Source organism: Pediculus humanus, genomic scaffold (assembly GCF_000006295.1).
Source record: "Pediculus humanus corporis 1103172107895 genomic scaffold, whole genome shotgun sequence".
NCBI classification, from domain to species: Eukaryota; Metazoa; Arthropoda; class Insecta; order Psocodea; family Pediculidae; genus Pediculus; species Pediculus humanus.
The window spans coordinates 315287-332128 of record NW_002987470.1 but is presented as its reverse complement, the minus strand read 5'-3'; the positions used below and the strand labels follow the sequence as shown (position 1 = coordinate 332128).

Sequence of the window (16842 nt, the reverse complement as noted above, 5' to 3'; positions counted from 1 at the left end):
TGTGTTATAATTAATAATAATAATAATAATTTTTTTGTGAATTCATTCATTCATTCATTCATTCATTCATTAATTATTGAATTAAAATTTCAGATTTCCCGACTTATGACGCTCTGATCATTTGATGTTAATAGAGATAGGCTACGAACCAAAAAATATGTTGGCATCAAAATCTTGCAAGTACTTTACCAAGACTCTTTCCGCATCGTCATCACAGACTCCTGGACCTCACTTTCACGAAATCAAATCATTTTGTATAAACGCGAGACAAGGAAGGAAACAGGGAAAGAAAAGATGCATGACCACGCCATATTCGGACGATGGAAATCGTAACGCGGATGGGAAAATATCAACGGGGAAAGGGAAACAACGTTTCGGTTTATCCATACAAAAAACCGGAAATGGGAAAAATAATAATAAAAATAATAATAATAATATTTCGGATAAGGAAAATTACGTCACGAATAATAATAATAATAATAATAATAATAATAATAATAATAATTTAAAAGATGGTGGTTCGTTGTCGAAAAGGAAAATGATGGTCAAATCATCGGATTCGTTTTTCCTACGTGACAAACGTGTTCTAACGTTAGAATTCCCGATGATGATTAACGTCGGAAGCATTTATTCATCTCACGTCATTATTTATTTAGATCCCTAATTACTAACCCTATCATTTTCCCCTCCCCATTTTCCCGGCAAAAAAAAAAAGGAAAAAGATAACAACAACAGCAACAACAACAATTTTTTTTTTTTTTAATATTAAAAAAAGTCCGTCTGCATTTGTAAAACAAATTTTTTTTTTTAAGAAAAGAAAAAAGAAAAATTATTTTAAATTTTTTTTCTTCCATTTTTTATTGTTATTATTATTATTATTATTTTTTTTAAATTATATTTTATTGGGAATATTTTCTAAAAAGTGAAATCGATTTTTTTTTTTTTGATTCATTTTATTTATGAAATCATGACAAAAAAAAATTAATAATAAATAAATAAATATTGTAATTATATTACAATATATATATAATGTATATAAAATGTACAATAAAATATGTACATAATTATGATAATGATAATAATGGAAACAAAAATAAAATGAAATTTTTTTACTCAATCAATAAATCAATCAATGGATGAGTTACCGTAAATGAATTTTATTAATTTATATAAATCATTTATTTTATTTTATTTTATTATTATTAAAATTTTTATTTTTGAATTCATCGTCGCTGTTTGTTTGTTTGTTTGTTTGTCGGGTAAATGATTAAAAAAAAAAAAAATTTAATAAATGTAAAAATAACGTAACAACTCAATCGTTTCGTAAGAGTAAGGCTTGATTTACTTTTGTTATTATCATTATTATTATTATTATTACTATTATTATTACTATTATTATTACTATTATTATTATTATTATTAAATAACAACCGTAAGAAAAATATCTCATCGTTGTGCGTGTGAAAATATTTCAATTGGGAAAAAAAATATAAAATTCATTCATAATAATAATAATAATAACAATAACAACAACTGATATTAATATTAATCGGATAACTTATTGAACCAAATATTAATAATAATAATAATAATTATTATTATTATATACATTTAAAAGCGTGAAATCAATCCCAATTAATATTTGTCAATAATAAATAATTAATTTTTTTGTTTGCATTGTACTTAATAATAATAATAATAATAATAATCATAATCATAATACCCGTCAATTAAATACAATAAAATAATTATTCAAATCAAATTTTTCAATAATAATAATAATAATAATAATAAGTTCACTTTCGGTTTATTTATACTAACGAAATGAAAAAAAAAAAAAAAGAAAAATTTCATGCCAAAGTGTGACGTCAAAAAAAAAAAAAATTAATTAATTAATTAATTAATAAATAAGTAATTAATATATATATAAATGTATTTGACACTGCCAATCAATGTATCATACTACGTATAAATTTATTAAAATTCTATTTCAAAAGGGAAAAAAATAAATAAAAAAATAAATTCAATAAACATATCAATCATTGTCTTGTATATATATTTTGTTATATTTTTGCATTAACGGTGCTAACGTTTCGCTTTTTTCTTTTTTTTTTTTTTTTGTTTTAATTTGTATGAAATTCTCCTACCCCCTTACCCCCTCTTTCCCCCCAACATCATTTTCTGCGGGGCAGAATAAATTATATTTAAATATAATTATTTATAAACATTGATAATGATAATTATAATTTTAATTATGTATTGAATCGTGATTATTAAAAATAAAATAATTTTTTGTTTGTTTCACCCTCTCCCTCTCCTCCCCCCTCCCGCCGTGTTCCTCCTCCTCCTCCCCCTACTCTCGACGAGATTTAATAAATATGCATTTTATTATTATTATTATTATTATTATTATTATTATTATTATTAAATTTTTTTATTTTATCCCGAATGAATTAAATTTAAAACCTGAAAGAAATTATTCCAGATTTTTTTTCCTCATCCCCATTCAATCACTTTATCCCCATTCTCACCTCGTTTTATTTATAAATGATATTATTATTATTATTATTATTATTATTATTATTATTATCATTATCATTGTGAATATATTTAAATGTGGATGGATTTTTATTCTAATTCATGTAAAATTTTTTTTTTTTTTTTGTGATTGATCACAATCGAAACAGGGTATGTGATAAATTTTGGCAATCATTAAAAAAAAAAATTAATTCGAAATTTATTTGCTGTTGCTGCTGTCATTCTCAATTATCATTATCATCATCATCATCATCATTATTGGTTTTAAACGACACGTTTACCTTTCCACATTCTCGGTTTTTCCTTTTTGAGCAATCCCATGGCCGACCTGTGAAGCATTCTCCTTTCCTCCTGATGCCTTTTTATTTTCTCTTCGTATTTCGAATCCTTTTGATTTTTTTTAAAATGAAATTTCATTTCTCTGTTCCCACGTCCCGTGAACAAAATCCTATTCCTCTCTTCTTTCTCCACTCTGTCTCCGAGCGAAGATTTATTTATTTTGTTTTTCAAATGTCTGATTCCCTTGTAATCCTCTCCCTCTTTCAATTCGTAAAATTTCGGTTCCGACATTTTCTCTTCTTCCAACTCTTTCTCCCTCCTTTCCCGCCTTATTATGGCGTACTGTTTCCTCAATTCGTTTTTGATTTCCGCTTCGTCATCAGACGAACTTTCCTCATCCGAACTGTTACGTCCCTCCAATTCTTCATCGTTTCCTCCTCCGCTTATTTCTTGGAATTTATCCTGGAGTAATTTTTCCCTTTCCTTTTTCTTTTTCTTATTGTCCATTCGCGACAGGTGCGGATACGCCAGGCGGTATTCTTCCGCGTTCTGATCTATTTCGAATTCGGGTTTCTTGAAAAGATTTGAAAATCTTTCGTCTTCGAGCAAGTTGGATTGTTTTCGACCATCGCTCATTAATTTCAATGCGAGGTCTTTATTCACGCTCGGGAGTTTTATGGCTTTGACACGATTTTGCCTCTCGGATTCGATCAATTCTCGAATTTTCTTTTTCCTATATTTTTCGAAAGCGAAAGGATCGGATATGGCTTTTGCTTTCTTATACAATCTAATGTCTATGAAATACCCGTGCATGTAAGCTCTCAGTAATGTTGTACCTAACAAATGTGACAAACCTAAATCTGCCAATTCTGCTTTAGTAACAAATTTATAATCATCATAAATTGTATTTATTTTACTTTCTTCTAATTCCTCTGTTAACGAATCTAAAAATCCACACCATCTCGGTGCTGGACCCAAACTTGGAATATAATAAGTTAATATTTTAGTGTTTTCATTCGCTATAAATAGCATCCCTGTATTTTTAACAAAACACAAATCGTTAAAATCAGATTTACCTTCGATCGATGTAAACATTTTACCAGAATTTTTTTCCCATATTTTCAATACAGAACTGTCCATTGACATAACAAAATCATGATTGTTTTCAAATTCAATGTTTTTAATTGGTAATCCATACAAATGATCTTTTATGAAAAATGGCTTATTGGCACGAATGTCATACAGAAGGATTTGTCCAGTCGCAGTTCCCACACCCATAGTTAAACCATTTTGAAAATTTAAAGCCGTCACAGATGGAAATCCTTCGAGAGGAGTGTCCGATGTGCAATGTAAAGCGCAGTCCAATTCTCCTACTCGATTTCTCTCACGAGGATCCCAAGCTTCAACTTTACCCTCTCTCGTACCACACATTAATAAATTATAAACAGGACTCACTGCACATTTATTTATTTCTGATGAGTTTGTTTCATATGACATTAAAAACTGTCCTCTTTCTAAATTTAACCTATAAATATCTGAACTGGCACCCACTATAAATAATTCGCTTGTCGGCGAATGATATTTTAAATCCCTACCAAATTTTGGAATCCTAAGTTTATAATAATAACCGCCAGCTGCATGAAATTCTATGTATCTATCACACTGAAGAAAGACTAACTTACTGTAATCCTCTGAAAGTATTTGAAAAGCTACTACCTCTGAATCCAAACATCTCTCAAATTTCATAGAAAGATGGTGAACATCAAAACATTTAACCCTTGGTTTGTAAATTCCTGAAGAGAAAAAACGACATGGATAAAAGTTTGCTAAGTTTATTCAATTCAATATTTTCATTTATAAGTTTCAAAATGAAAAATTATGATTCCATCTTTAATTTAAATCAAATTATTTGAAATTTATTAAAAATGAAAAATTGCTGCTTTTTTTCTTCGAAAATTCTTTAAAGAAACTTTTAAAGAAACTCTTCGGCTTCTTACTATCACTTACGAACCAAAAGTTATAAATTAATTTTGATTAATAAATTGATCAACTGAAAAATAAATTATGTAGAATATAAAAATGTGCGTTTGTGTGCAAAATATTATTGTAAATACCTGTTGCCAAAATGTATTGTCCATCGGGTGAAATATTAATATTAGTGCTAACACCAGGCATATTAAAATCTTGAATTAATTCTATTCTACGACGAATATCAATGTCTTTTTTTTGAAGTGCTCTCTTTTTCCGATCGCTCAACCATTCCGGAAGAGACTTTCCAGCACTTAAATTATAAATTTTAACGTTATTCGGATCAATAACTTCCATTTTAATAAACAAAAATACACGTGCTAATGATTTCTTGAAGCCGCCATTTTGATTGTTTACCACTAGCAGAAAGCATTCAAGTTCAAGAATTTTACAAATGGCAAATGGTGGAGATATAATTCAAATTATGGCAGATAACCCTCAAAAAAGGCCGTCTAAAGGGATTTTAAAGACGTCAACTAGTTTTGAAAAGCAAGGAAAAAATTCAAAGTGAGTTTTAATTCACATTTTTTATTTTTTATTATTTTTAATATTAGTTTTACATGAAAAAAATCGTAATTACATTTGAGTTGATGAAATTTTTTTATGTATATTAGTCATTAATTGCTAAGCATGGGCGGAACGGTTTTAAAAAAAATAGGGCGTTCTATGTTTGAAAAATAAAAAAGCGGTTTCCTCTTTGTACAATTTCACAAAAAAAAAAAAAAAAAAAAGTGCAATAATGACATTAGTCGCGATTACTATGAAAATAATTTGAATCAAAATAATATGAAAAGGTTAAAATCACTTTAATATTATTTACACAACAATTTATTTTATATTTGTTAAATGATGTAATTGGTAAATGTCAAATATCCGTTGGTGAATCACACAAAACAGAATTATTGTCCTAGATTATGTTCGCAAAAGTATCATTAGAAATCAAAAATAATTTTTGTCCATAACTTAAAAATATTTTATTTATATAAATTATCATTCTATAAACTTTTTCAAAAGTAACATTTTAACTCGTTTAAAACCATAAAAAAAAAAATTCTTTGTTTTTTTTTTTTTTTATTATTATTTTGAGGGGGAAAAAATTTTATGACTTTAACATTTTGATTTTATTCATTTTGTATGAATCTTACTTCAAATTATTTTCAATAATCCATGATTTATAAATTACAAGTTATTAGTTTTACTAAAATTAATATGTTTTATAAATTTTTTTTATCGTTTGTTGCATTTAAAAAACAAAAAATGCTTTTACGATTCAATTTCATTCTTGTTTAGTAATTTCTAACAAAAATATTTTTTAAAAAAATCAAAGTTATTTTTAATGATTTTATTTTTTAAAAATCTCATATTGATATTATCAAGGTTAAATAAAATATTTATTTGAAAAGTTGTAAATATGTCGCACAGTATTATCTCATATTGATTTAGATGATAATAAGTTTGATATAAACACTGTCACTCTTAAGTCGAGTGATTGCATGCATGCACATATATATATTTAGTCGCAAATAAAAATTAAAATTAATGGCTTTGTTTGTTGCCAAAATTTTTTTATGTATGTAGTAGTTTATGTCATGGATTAAATAAGAAAATGAAATAATTTTTTTAAAAATATATATATATTAAAAAAAAGAATAATAATAATAATAATGATAAATCAACAAAATAAATTTCAAAACATAAAAAAGAAAAAAATTTTTTAAATTTCGATAAATAAAACATTTTTAATACAACAAATCAATATGTAACAAGTTAATAAAATTTTAAAATGGAATAAAAAACATTTATGTTAATTATTATTTACACAATATGAGCAAATAATTAAAAAAATAAAAAATAATTGATGTTTTATTTTAAAAAAAAAAAATATTTTCAACACTATTTTATCTTAGGTGAATTTCTCTTTTTTATTCGAATGCATTTAGGACAATTTTCGCTCGATGATAAACATGTGTCATGATAAATGGCAAAACAATTTCCACATCTATATGTTGTCAATATATCGAATGGGAAAATTATTTTAGAATTTTTACATATTTCGCAAATGAAACCCTTTTGATTGCAGACCCAACAATTGATGACGTGGTTTTTGCCAAATGTGACAATCGATGTCAATTCAGATGCCAACACTCCTCCGGGGATTTGACACAAATCTTTTATTGAATAATGATCTATGAATTCGTAAATGTGTTCTCTGGGAGCTACTTTTTTCTGCAATTCTATCAACAATGATTCTTTACAAGTGTACAAATACGTTCTCAACATATTCAATTGCAGTCTTATTATTCTTAAATTTTTCATTTCTGGAACGGCAGAATACAATTTGGGATTAATATTTTTTATATCTATGAGAAAATGATTGCCTATGTCGTTTAAATATTTACTAGCTTTACAACAAACGGGATATTTTTTATGATCCCAATTGAATATAATTCGACTAGGAATGACGCTCGTTTCATTCAAATGACAATCAACGCAATAATACTCTCCTGTAAAATAACAAAGTCTAGCTTCTCCGAAAGTTAAACCTATTGATACCTCACAATTTGCACATGTATATTTTTGTGCTTTCAAACCTGATTCCCTAACAATTTTATATAATTTTGTCGTGTACGAAGTATAATACTTTGATTGTGCATTATTCGTAGCGATAGATTCTTTTTGTTTTATGTTTTGCCTTTCCATCATTTCTTTTAACCTGTCTTCGTAATTTACTTTTTTATTCGGAGATATCCCTACTTTTTCTAATAAAGTGCTGTAATCTTCTGATTTGGGATCTTTTTTGACACTCTGAACATTTTTCACAGGATCTGGAATGATGTCAGTTACAGAAGACCACCCAGTCGCATTTCCTATTAAATTTTCTTTAGGTGTTGATGATGACTGTTCATTAATTATATTTCGATCATTAATGTTTGAAATGATTAATGTTTCTTCTTTTTCTTCCATTAATGGCTTTTCTATCGAATGAGGCATTGAACTCTCATATGAACTCACAGAATTAGATTCGCAATTGCTTTTCGTGAAAGGAGCCTCTAGTATCAGTTTTAAAGTTTGAGTTTCATCAATGGCTAACAAAGTTGTTAACGAACTACTCGTCTTTATGATGTCATGTTCTTCATCATCTTCAATTTTCTCCGCCACATCGATGGCTGTTCCAACTGGGGTTTTCAATGATGAAGACCAAAGTCCCGATTTTATCAATGGTTCATTACTCCAAACATTTAAAATGCTCGAGTTAAGGGGGATTTCGAATTGCACTGATAGAATTCCTTCTAAAAATTTACAAGCTGTGTCGCACATTTCTCTATCCCTAAGAAAAGCATAATTTGAATAAAAACTATTTAATAATCTTCTATCTTTTTCCATGGCAGTAAAATAACTAGTCAATTCGAATTCATTAAGTGCTAATCTAATCCAAACTCTACACCTTCCCACATCATTTGTGATCTGCGATAAATTTTTAATTTTATGAATTGTGTCTTTGTGAGTAAAATTGCATACCATATTCCAAAATGAGGGTTGGGGTTTTTTTTCTTCGACTCCCGCCACGGCTTTCCAAGCGGATTTAAATATTCCCAATTTTAATCCGTGAAGGAAAATTGCTTCTAATATGATAATTAACGAATTGCATCCTTCGTATGTTGAAAAAACTTCGTGCCTTTGTGACAACGTCAGTTGAATTTCTTTGATACTGTGAGATAATTGACAAAGTAAAGATTCCTTTATTAACGTTTGAGTTTCTATAATAGTTTTTCTATTTTTCAACGACTGCATTTTTTCCAATTTTATTTATTTCTTTCTTTCCTTTTACTGAAATGAAAACAAAAAAGAAAAAAAAAAATGATTTGTCAGACGTTTATCGATAACAGAAATGATAATTTTTTTTTTTTTTTTTAAACAATTACTTTCAGGAAATGTTTTTTTTTTGTTTTTTTTTGTTAAATAATAAAAATTTTTTCACTCACTTATTTGTACGAAGACTGAAATAATAAAATTACAATAACTATTGTAAATAATTATTTTAATCGTATGTTTATTTTGTCATAATCAATGAATGGAGTCGCCATTTTTGTATTTTATTAGAGGTGCCAACATAACATTTCGAGAATTAATATTTACCTGAATAAAATACAAAAATTATTTTCTCTCTCTGCCAATTAAATTTAATAACTCGAAAATAAATTTTTTGATTTTTTTTTTTTTTTTTTTTTTTTTTTTAGGAAAAACAAACCCAAAGAGACAAAATGGGATGAAATGAACATAATAGCAACTCTTCATCCCTCCGAGAAAGACTACGGTCATATGAAAATAGAAGAACCTAAAACGCCGTATAATTATGATTTTGACGACGAAGACGAAGTCGATGCAAAAGAACGCATGTTAGATCCGGAAGAATTGGCAGAAAAGTTTGTTTTCACGATTTTTTGAAATTGGTCGCCATAACAGAAACATTAACAATTTCTTCTACAATTTTTTTTTTTTAAATTTTTAGGTTAAAAAATAAATTAGATAGAACTAGCAAAGTTGATGAATTCGATGAGGGATCGAGTGATTCCGAATCGGAATTGAGCGCGGAAGAATTGGCGAGGAAAAACGTTTTCAAAAGCAAAAGAAAAATGCATTATAACGAATTTAAAGTTGTCGAATTTGCAAGGAAGTTAATTAAAGCCGACGAAGAAGCATTGGAAAACGACGAAGAAGGCCACGATCGGAACGCTTGTCCGACTTCGAGCGGAAAATTAAGTAAGTATTTATTTATTTATTTATTTATTTTTATTTCGTACGAGACGTAAAAGTATTAAGTAAATAGTTTAGTTAAAATCGGATACTAAATAAGAAAAGAAAATAATTATCATTGGTACACAAAAAAAAAACAAAACAACAACGAGAGATTGTAAATTGAGATATTTTCAAACGTGCATCACAATGTCGTGCGCCATTTTGAAATTCTTATGCCCGCCCCCTTTTCTCTCTTCTCCTGACACGTCGTTTATCGTTAAAAACGCGAACTCATTCGATAAAATGAAAGTCGGTTGATGATGAATCGTTGATTTCTTTCGTGAAAAAAAAAAAAAAAACCTCGAAATAATAGTAATAATTATTATGATAAATGTTTTTTTTTTTTTTTGTTTATAACGAATTTTAATTGTTGAGATGATGAAAAAAAAAAAAAAAAAAATTACAGGCGGAGACGATGCGGAGAACGATAAGGAAGAAGAAACTAGTTTATCGGAATCAAATGTCGAGAAGATTCGATTGCAAGATGGCGACGAATCTTCTTATCAATCTCCGAGAAATAAAGGAACGAGTGAAATTTTTTAAAGGGGAAGACTCATAATACCTGATTAATAATAATAATAATAATAATACCCGGTCGACTAAAGGCCATTTTCATTCTCTCTCTCTCTCTCTCTCTTTCACTCACTATATCATTTTTTTATATAAACTTTTCTATCTTTGTTATTACTATTATTATTATTATTATTATTATTATTATTATTAATAATACTCTCTTTCTCTCTGTCTCTCTCTCTCTCTCGCATAGGAAAATTTATTTATTTTATTTATTTTCAATAATAATATTAATAATGATAATGCCATGATGATGATGATGATGATAATATTCATTTAGTATTTGGGGAATTAAGAAAAAAAAAAAAAAATTTCAAATTTGTTTTTCATATTGTAATTTTTATTTTTAGAATGCAAGAAAGAATGCATTAAAAAACCAGAAAGAAAAAAATAATAATTTATAATGTAAAAAAAAGAAAAGAAAAGAATATAAGAAATTGTAAATAAAAGAAAAAATATTGAAGGAATGAAAACACACAAAAAAAAAAAAAAAAAAAAAAAAAAAAAGTTTACAGTAAAATAATAATCGAAGAAAAATTATTAAGGAAAAAAAAAAAAAAGTCAATTTCAACCGTTATCAGTTGTTTTTTTTTTTGTTGTTGTTATTGTTGTTGAAACATTTAAAAAAGGAAAGAAAGAAAGAAAGAAAGAAAGAATAAAAAACCGCGAACTAAATAACATTTCAGTTGAGTTGTATTCATGAAAAAGAAAATGGAGAGGGAAAAAAGAAAAGAAAAAAAGCAAAAACAAAAATACTAATTAATATTATTATTATTATTGTTATTAATCAATAGTTTTTTTTTTTTTAATTAACTAATTATCATTGTAAATTTAATTTTAAAAAAAAGAAAAAAAAAGAATCCAAAAAAACAAAAAAAGGGAAAAAATTACTGTAATAATAATAATAATAAGAAATTTAAAAAAAAAAAAAAAAAAACAAAAACAAAACAAAAAAAGTTGTTTCTTCCGTTTCCCCCTTTTTCCCCGCCCCTTTGCTTAACTTTTTTTTTACTCTATGCTCTTAATAATAAATTTTATTAATTTTTTCTTATTCTAAGAAGATTACGTGCCAATATATTTATATAATATACAAGTACGTTAATTTAAAAAAAAATATTATGTTGAAGATATCATAAGATGAATAATTGTGCACATATTAAGCAATGCGTTTGCTCACGTTTTTTACGTTTCGAAAAAAAAAACATTACGAATGTTTGTGTATTGATAATAATAAATAATAATGGCCGCCGTTATCTATCGTTTAACTCGATTGATAAGAATTATATTATCATTTTTATTTAATATAATAATAATAATAATAATAATAATAATAATAATTTTTCAATTTAAACGTCGCGTTTATATATTTATTGAGAAAAAAATTTTTTTTTTTTGGAAATTCGATTTGCTTCCTTATCATCATCATCATCATCATAATAATAATAACCAATAATAATAAATATTATTTTCAATAATAATTAAATAATTTATATATAAAAATTATTTATTCGAATAATTATTTTTAAAAATAAATTTAATTTAATTAAATTTTAAAAAAATTGTTTTTTGCGTTTTTCCATCGCCCGAAATCTATCGTGTCCTCCTTCGTTTAATTTAATTTAATTTTGTTTATTATTCTAATGACACGTTCAAATTCGGGAAAGGGGGCAAATACTCTAATCATCCCTAAGCCATTACACATTCGTTGTATAACAGATGAATGGATGAGACAGTGTGTGAGACAGAGATAGAGATAGAGACTTGGCGCCATCAACATCAAACTCATAATTTTAAACGTTTTGTGTTCGGATACAAGGATACCAACATCAAGGAATATAATTATCATCATCATTATTATTAATCGTTTTTAAATGAAAAATTAATACAATTAAAATAAAAAAACAATTATTATATAATTACTTGAAGAAAAAAAAAAAAAAAAAAAAAAAGAAAATGGTTCCAATCTATTTTTAGAAACTTTCAAACCTAAACACAAACAACTTACACAACAACTATTTTCAGTCATCATCATCATTATCATCATCTATCTGTCTATCTATCCATCTATCTATTTTTTCACTTTTAAATTGTGCTATCTTGATAAAAAAAAAAAAAAACAAACAAACTTATTGATAATAATAATAATAATAATAATAATAATAATAAAAATTTAAATCTTTTTTTTTCTCTCTCTCTCTCTCATTCACTTTCTAGAGACAAACGTTTTGATCGTCGTCGTCGTCGTCGTCGCCATTGCCATTTTTCTTTTTTTATTTTTCCCTCCAAAAGGTTTAAAAAACGGAAAACGACGACGACGACGACAATCACGACCAAGACACACTAAAAATACAAAAAAAAAAAAATTTTTTTCTCTAATTGTCTTTTCTTACTACATTCTGACTGGAAATATTATTATTATTATTATCATCCTAACGTTACAAAATAATAATATTAATAAAAATAATAATAATAATAAAATAAAAAAAATAAAAAAAAAATTTTTTTTAAACAACATGAGAGGCGGTCACCGCGGTTTATAATTATCATCATTATCATCATCATCAACATCTGATATTATCATATCATATCATCATCATTATCATATATATATATACGTATATATAAAAAAAAAATCATCATTATTATTGTTATTCGCGGTTTTTAGTTTTTCACATTCCCATATCTCCCATTCCTCCCATTCCTCCCATGCCGCCCATTCCTCCCATACCGCCCATTCCCATTCCGGGTTCTTTGTCCGTTTTTGGAAGTTCGGTCACGACGACTTCGGCTGTGGTTAGTAGCGATGCGACACCCGCGGCATCCGTCAATGCTGTTCGAACGACCTGTGAGTGATGAGAGAGAGAGAGAGAGAGAGAGAAAGAAAAAAGAAAAAAAAATCATTTATTAAATTTTATAAAAACATTTTTTCTTGGGGGGAGTAAGAAAGAGAGAGAAAGAGAGAGTAAGAGAGTGAGAGAGAGAGAGAGAAAGAGGGAAAGAAAGAGAGAGAGTAAGAGAGAAAGAGGGAAAGAAAGAGAAAGAGTAAGAGAGAAAGAGAGAGGGTAAGAGAAAGAGTAAGAGAGAGAGAGAGAGCAGGAGAAAGAGGGAGAAAGACTAAGAGAGAGAGAGAGAGAGAGAAAGGAGAAAGAGAATGAGAGTAAAAGAGAAAGAGCGAAAGGGAGAAAGTAAGAGAGAGAAAAAGAGGGAAAGGAAGAGAGAGAGAGAGAGAGAAAGAGGGAAAGGAAGAGAGAGAGAGAGAATAAGAGAGAGAAAGAGAGAGAGATATGTAAAAAGGCACAAGCAATATTTTACTTAATCGTGAACTATCATTATCATTATCATTATTCTTATCATAACTATAAACGAATTTTAACGTAATAATAAATTTTTTAAAATCAGTTTATGCAAACTGAAAAAAACTTCCGACATTTTTAAACACAAATAAAACGATTTTCATCACAGAAAACTGACGCCATTTAATTTTTTTCAGTTTACTCGTAAATTAAAAAAAAAACAAAAAAACGAATACGAACCTCTCTAAAAGAAATTTATGAGTGTGTGCGTGCGTGCGTGCGTAAGTGCGCGTTTTATTTTTTATTTTTATTTTTTTTAAATATGAATAAAAACCAAGAAAAACTTCTTTTCACAAAAAGACGAAATTTCGTACACAAAATTAAAATTAAAATTAATAGTAATAATAATAATAATAATAATAAACAATAAAAACTAAAATTTAACGAGGTTGAGGATTAGGCATTGGAGGACTGTAGTCTTCGCCTCCACCAAGGACAAGATCAGGTTTGGCGGGTACAATGACGGTTATAACGGCTTCAGATGTCGCCAACAGGGAACTAACACCAGCGGCGTCAGTCAGGGCAGTGCGAACCACCTGAAGGTTAGAAATAACAAAAGAAAAAAAAAAAAAAAAGGGAAAAAAAAAAGTCTTTCCTAATCCGTCAGCTTTCTCGTGATTTCAATATCGAAAAAGAAAAGAAGACGCAATTTTGTTTGTTTGTTTGTTTGTTTTTTCAATTTTACCTTTGTCGGATCTATGATTCCTTTTTCGATCATGTTGACGTATTCGTTATTAAGTGCATCGTAACCTAAATCCTGTGCTAATTCTTCTACTTTGGCGACGACCACGGACGCATCCAAACCCGCGTTTCTAGCTATGGTCATACAGGGCATTCTCAAAGCCTTCGATACTATGTTAATCCCTACATATAAATACAAAACAAATGAAAATCTTTATTTTAAAAAAAACTGTCATCGTTAATCCACCATTCAAGCAAGAACGATTCGAAACCTGTTTGTTGATCATCGTTGGCGCCTTTTAACTTTTCAAGTACTGGAATGCATCTCAATAATGCGGTTCCACCTCCGGGAACGATACCTTCTTCGACAGCGGCTCTTGTTGCACACAAAGCATCGTTAACTCTGTCTTTTTTCTCGTTTACTTCAACCTGAAAAAATAATAAAAATTCATTCTTACACACACGAAAAAATTCCGCACGTCGATATACTAAAAATATTTTACCTCACTCGAACCTCCGATTTTTAAAACGGCAACACCGGAAGCCAGCCTGGCAAGACGTTCTTGTAATTTTTCTTTTTCATATTCGGAATTTGTTGTTGATATTTGATCTCTTATTTGATCCGCACGACGACTTATGTCTTCTTTTTTCCCCTTTCCCTAATTATTTATAAATTATAAGTAATAGTTTGTACGAGTTTAAACAAAAAAAAAAAAAAAAGAAAATTTTCCAATGCAAGTTACTCTTACTTTTAAGAAAAGCGTGTCATCTTTGGTAATCAAAACTTCACCGACTTGACCTAAATCGTGTAATTGAAGGTCTTCTAATTTAACCGGTGATGCTTCATCACCGAAAACGATTCCACCTGTTGCCACGGCCATGTCTTGCAACGTCGCTTTTCTATTGTCACCAAAACCTGGAGCTTTAACCGCCACAACTTGAAGTCCTATTTTCAGTCTGTAGGAAAAGAACAAATTGTTTTTACCAACAGTTAATAAACCGAATAAATGATTAAATAAAAAGAAGGTTTAAACGTTTTATACCTGTTCACTACCAAAGTGCTTAAAGCTTCTCCATCAATGTCTTCTGCAACAATGACCAAAGGTTTTCTCTGACTGTTCGATAATTCCAAAGCAGGTAAAACGGATTGAATTGAAGTGATTTTTTTCTCGCTGAAGAGAACTAAAGCATCTTGATATTCAACTTTATTTCCTAAATAAATGAATTTAAAAAAAAAAAATTAATTATTGAGAAAAAAAAAAAAGTTTTTTTTGTTTTCGGTTTGAACTTGAAGTCAAGTTTATATGGCTCAACGGTCGTTAACCGACCTTTGACAGTATTGATAAAATATGGTGATATGTATCCTCTGTCAAATTTCATTCCTTCAATAACTTCTAATTCATCTGTAAGAGTTTTCCCATCTTTAACTGTAATGACTCCCTCTTTTCCTACTTTTTTCATCGCTGCTCCAATCAAATCGCCAATTTTTTTGTCACCATTGGCAGATATTGTGGCAACTTGAGCTATTTCTTCAGGTGTTGTGACTTCTCTTGACAATGTTCGAAGGTGAGCGATTACTGCATCGACAGCAATCATAACACCTAAAATGAACAATTTTTAATTTTACCAAAAAATTTTTCCCACCAAAATTATCGCTTATTGATTTAAATTTAAATTCGACCTCTTCTAATTTCGATCGGGTTGGCTCCTTTACTAATTTTTTCAAAACCTTCTTTTGCGATTGCTCTTGCCAAAACTGTGGCTGTTGTGGTACCATCACCAGCTTCTTCATTTGTGTTATTAGCAACATCTTGCACAAGTTTAGCTCCTATATTTTGAAATTTGTCTTTTAATTCAACACCTTTAGCTACGGTAACTCCATCTTTTGTTATCTTTGGACTTCCCCAAGTTTGTTCAATTATTACATTTCTACCCTGAATAATTACAATATTAAATTTTAAACATGTGTATCATCCTTTCCAATGATCATTTCGATAAAATAATAATTACTTTAGGCCCCATTGTGACTGCTACTGCATCAGTTAAAATATCTACTCCCTGCAACATGAGAGCTCTAACTTCCGGGCCAAACCTAACATCTTTGGCCATATATCTCACTTGAGGAGCAACTTTTAAGTGTCGCTGAGCGACAACTCTGAGAAGTGGAGGTAGACGATGCATTATGACTTAAAACTTACAATCTGAAAATTTTATTTTAGTGAAAAAACACATCAAGTTCTTTATTTCAATTAAAGAATCAAAAAAAAATTTAATTAGTCATTCTTATCATTACAAAAAAAAAATTTAAATTAATTAATTTAAACGTTAAAAATAAATTGAAAAGAATTTTCTAGTAGATGAAGAACATTAAATGGCCATCATTACCAAAACGTGCTTTTCCGTTTGATAAAAAATTATTTGAAAAAAGTTCTCAACCAAAAAAAAAAAAAAAATTGAAAATTATATATAATATTAAATACACAAATAAATTCGTCAAAAGTTATTTAATTAATTAAAGAAGAAGTACAAAAAAAAAACTTTTGTTTAAAATAAATAAGTTAATAAAATTGAAAAACCGTTTTTTTTTTTTTTT

General features: G+C 28.1%; 5 protein-coding genes across 5 annotated transcripts; 2 read left to right on the top strand and 3 right to left on the bottom strand.

The window, feature by feature from the left end:
- Positions 1–157: 157 nt before the first annotated feature.
- Positions 158–664, top strand: Phum_PHUM397270 (uncharacterized protein; the record flags this gene model as incomplete). The annotated part of the gene is made up of 2 exons (XM_002428643.1): positions 158–377; positions 513–664. 2 exons carry the CDS (start codon positions 158–160, stop codon positions 662–664), a joined length of 372 nt encoding a protein of 123 aa, XP_002428688.1.
- A 2138-nt stretch (positions 665–2802) lies between these two features.
- Positions 2803–5142, bottom strand: Phum_PHUM397260 (Nucleolar protein, putative; the record flags this gene model as incomplete). The annotated part of the gene is made up of 2 exons (XM_002428642.1): positions 2803–4610; positions 4932–5142. The coding sequence occupies 2 exons, from the start codon at positions 5140–5142 to the stop codon at positions 2803–2805; spliced, it is 2019 nt and encodes a 672-aa protein (XP_002428687.1).
- A 97-nt stretch (positions 5143–5239) lies between these two features.
- On the top strand, positions 5240–9695 carry Phum_PHUM397240 (protein phosphatase inhibitor, putative; the record flags this gene model as incomplete). Its single annotated transcript, XM_002428641.1, has 4 exons — positions 5240–5352; positions 9084–9269; positions 9356–9606; positions 9679–9695. 4 exons carry the CDS (start codon positions 5240–5242, stop codon positions 9693–9695), a joined length of 567 nt encoding a protein of 188 aa, XP_002428686.1.
- Positions 6739–8637, bottom strand: Phum_PHUM397250 (uncharacterized protein; the record flags this gene model as incomplete). The annotated part of the gene is made up of 2 exons (XM_002428640.1): positions 6739–8310; positions 8365–8637. 2 exons carry the CDS (start codon positions 8635–8637, stop codon positions 6739–6741), a joined length of 1845 nt encoding a protein of 614 aa, XP_002428685.1.
- Positions 9696–12884: 3189 nt separating the features above from the next.
- Positions 12885–16430, bottom strand: Phum_PHUM397230 (Hsp60 protein, putative; the record flags this gene model as incomplete). Its single annotated transcript, XM_002428639.1, has 9 exons — positions 12885–13058; positions 14254–14432; positions 14522–14678; positions 14753–14908; positions 14999–15206; positions 15293–15461; positions 15578–15850; positions 15931–16183; positions 16260–16430. The coding sequence occupies 9 exons, from the start codon at positions 16428–16430 to the stop codon at positions 12885–12887; spliced, it is 1740 nt and encodes a 579-aa protein (XP_002428684.1).
- Positions 16431–16842: the final 412 nt, after the last annotated feature.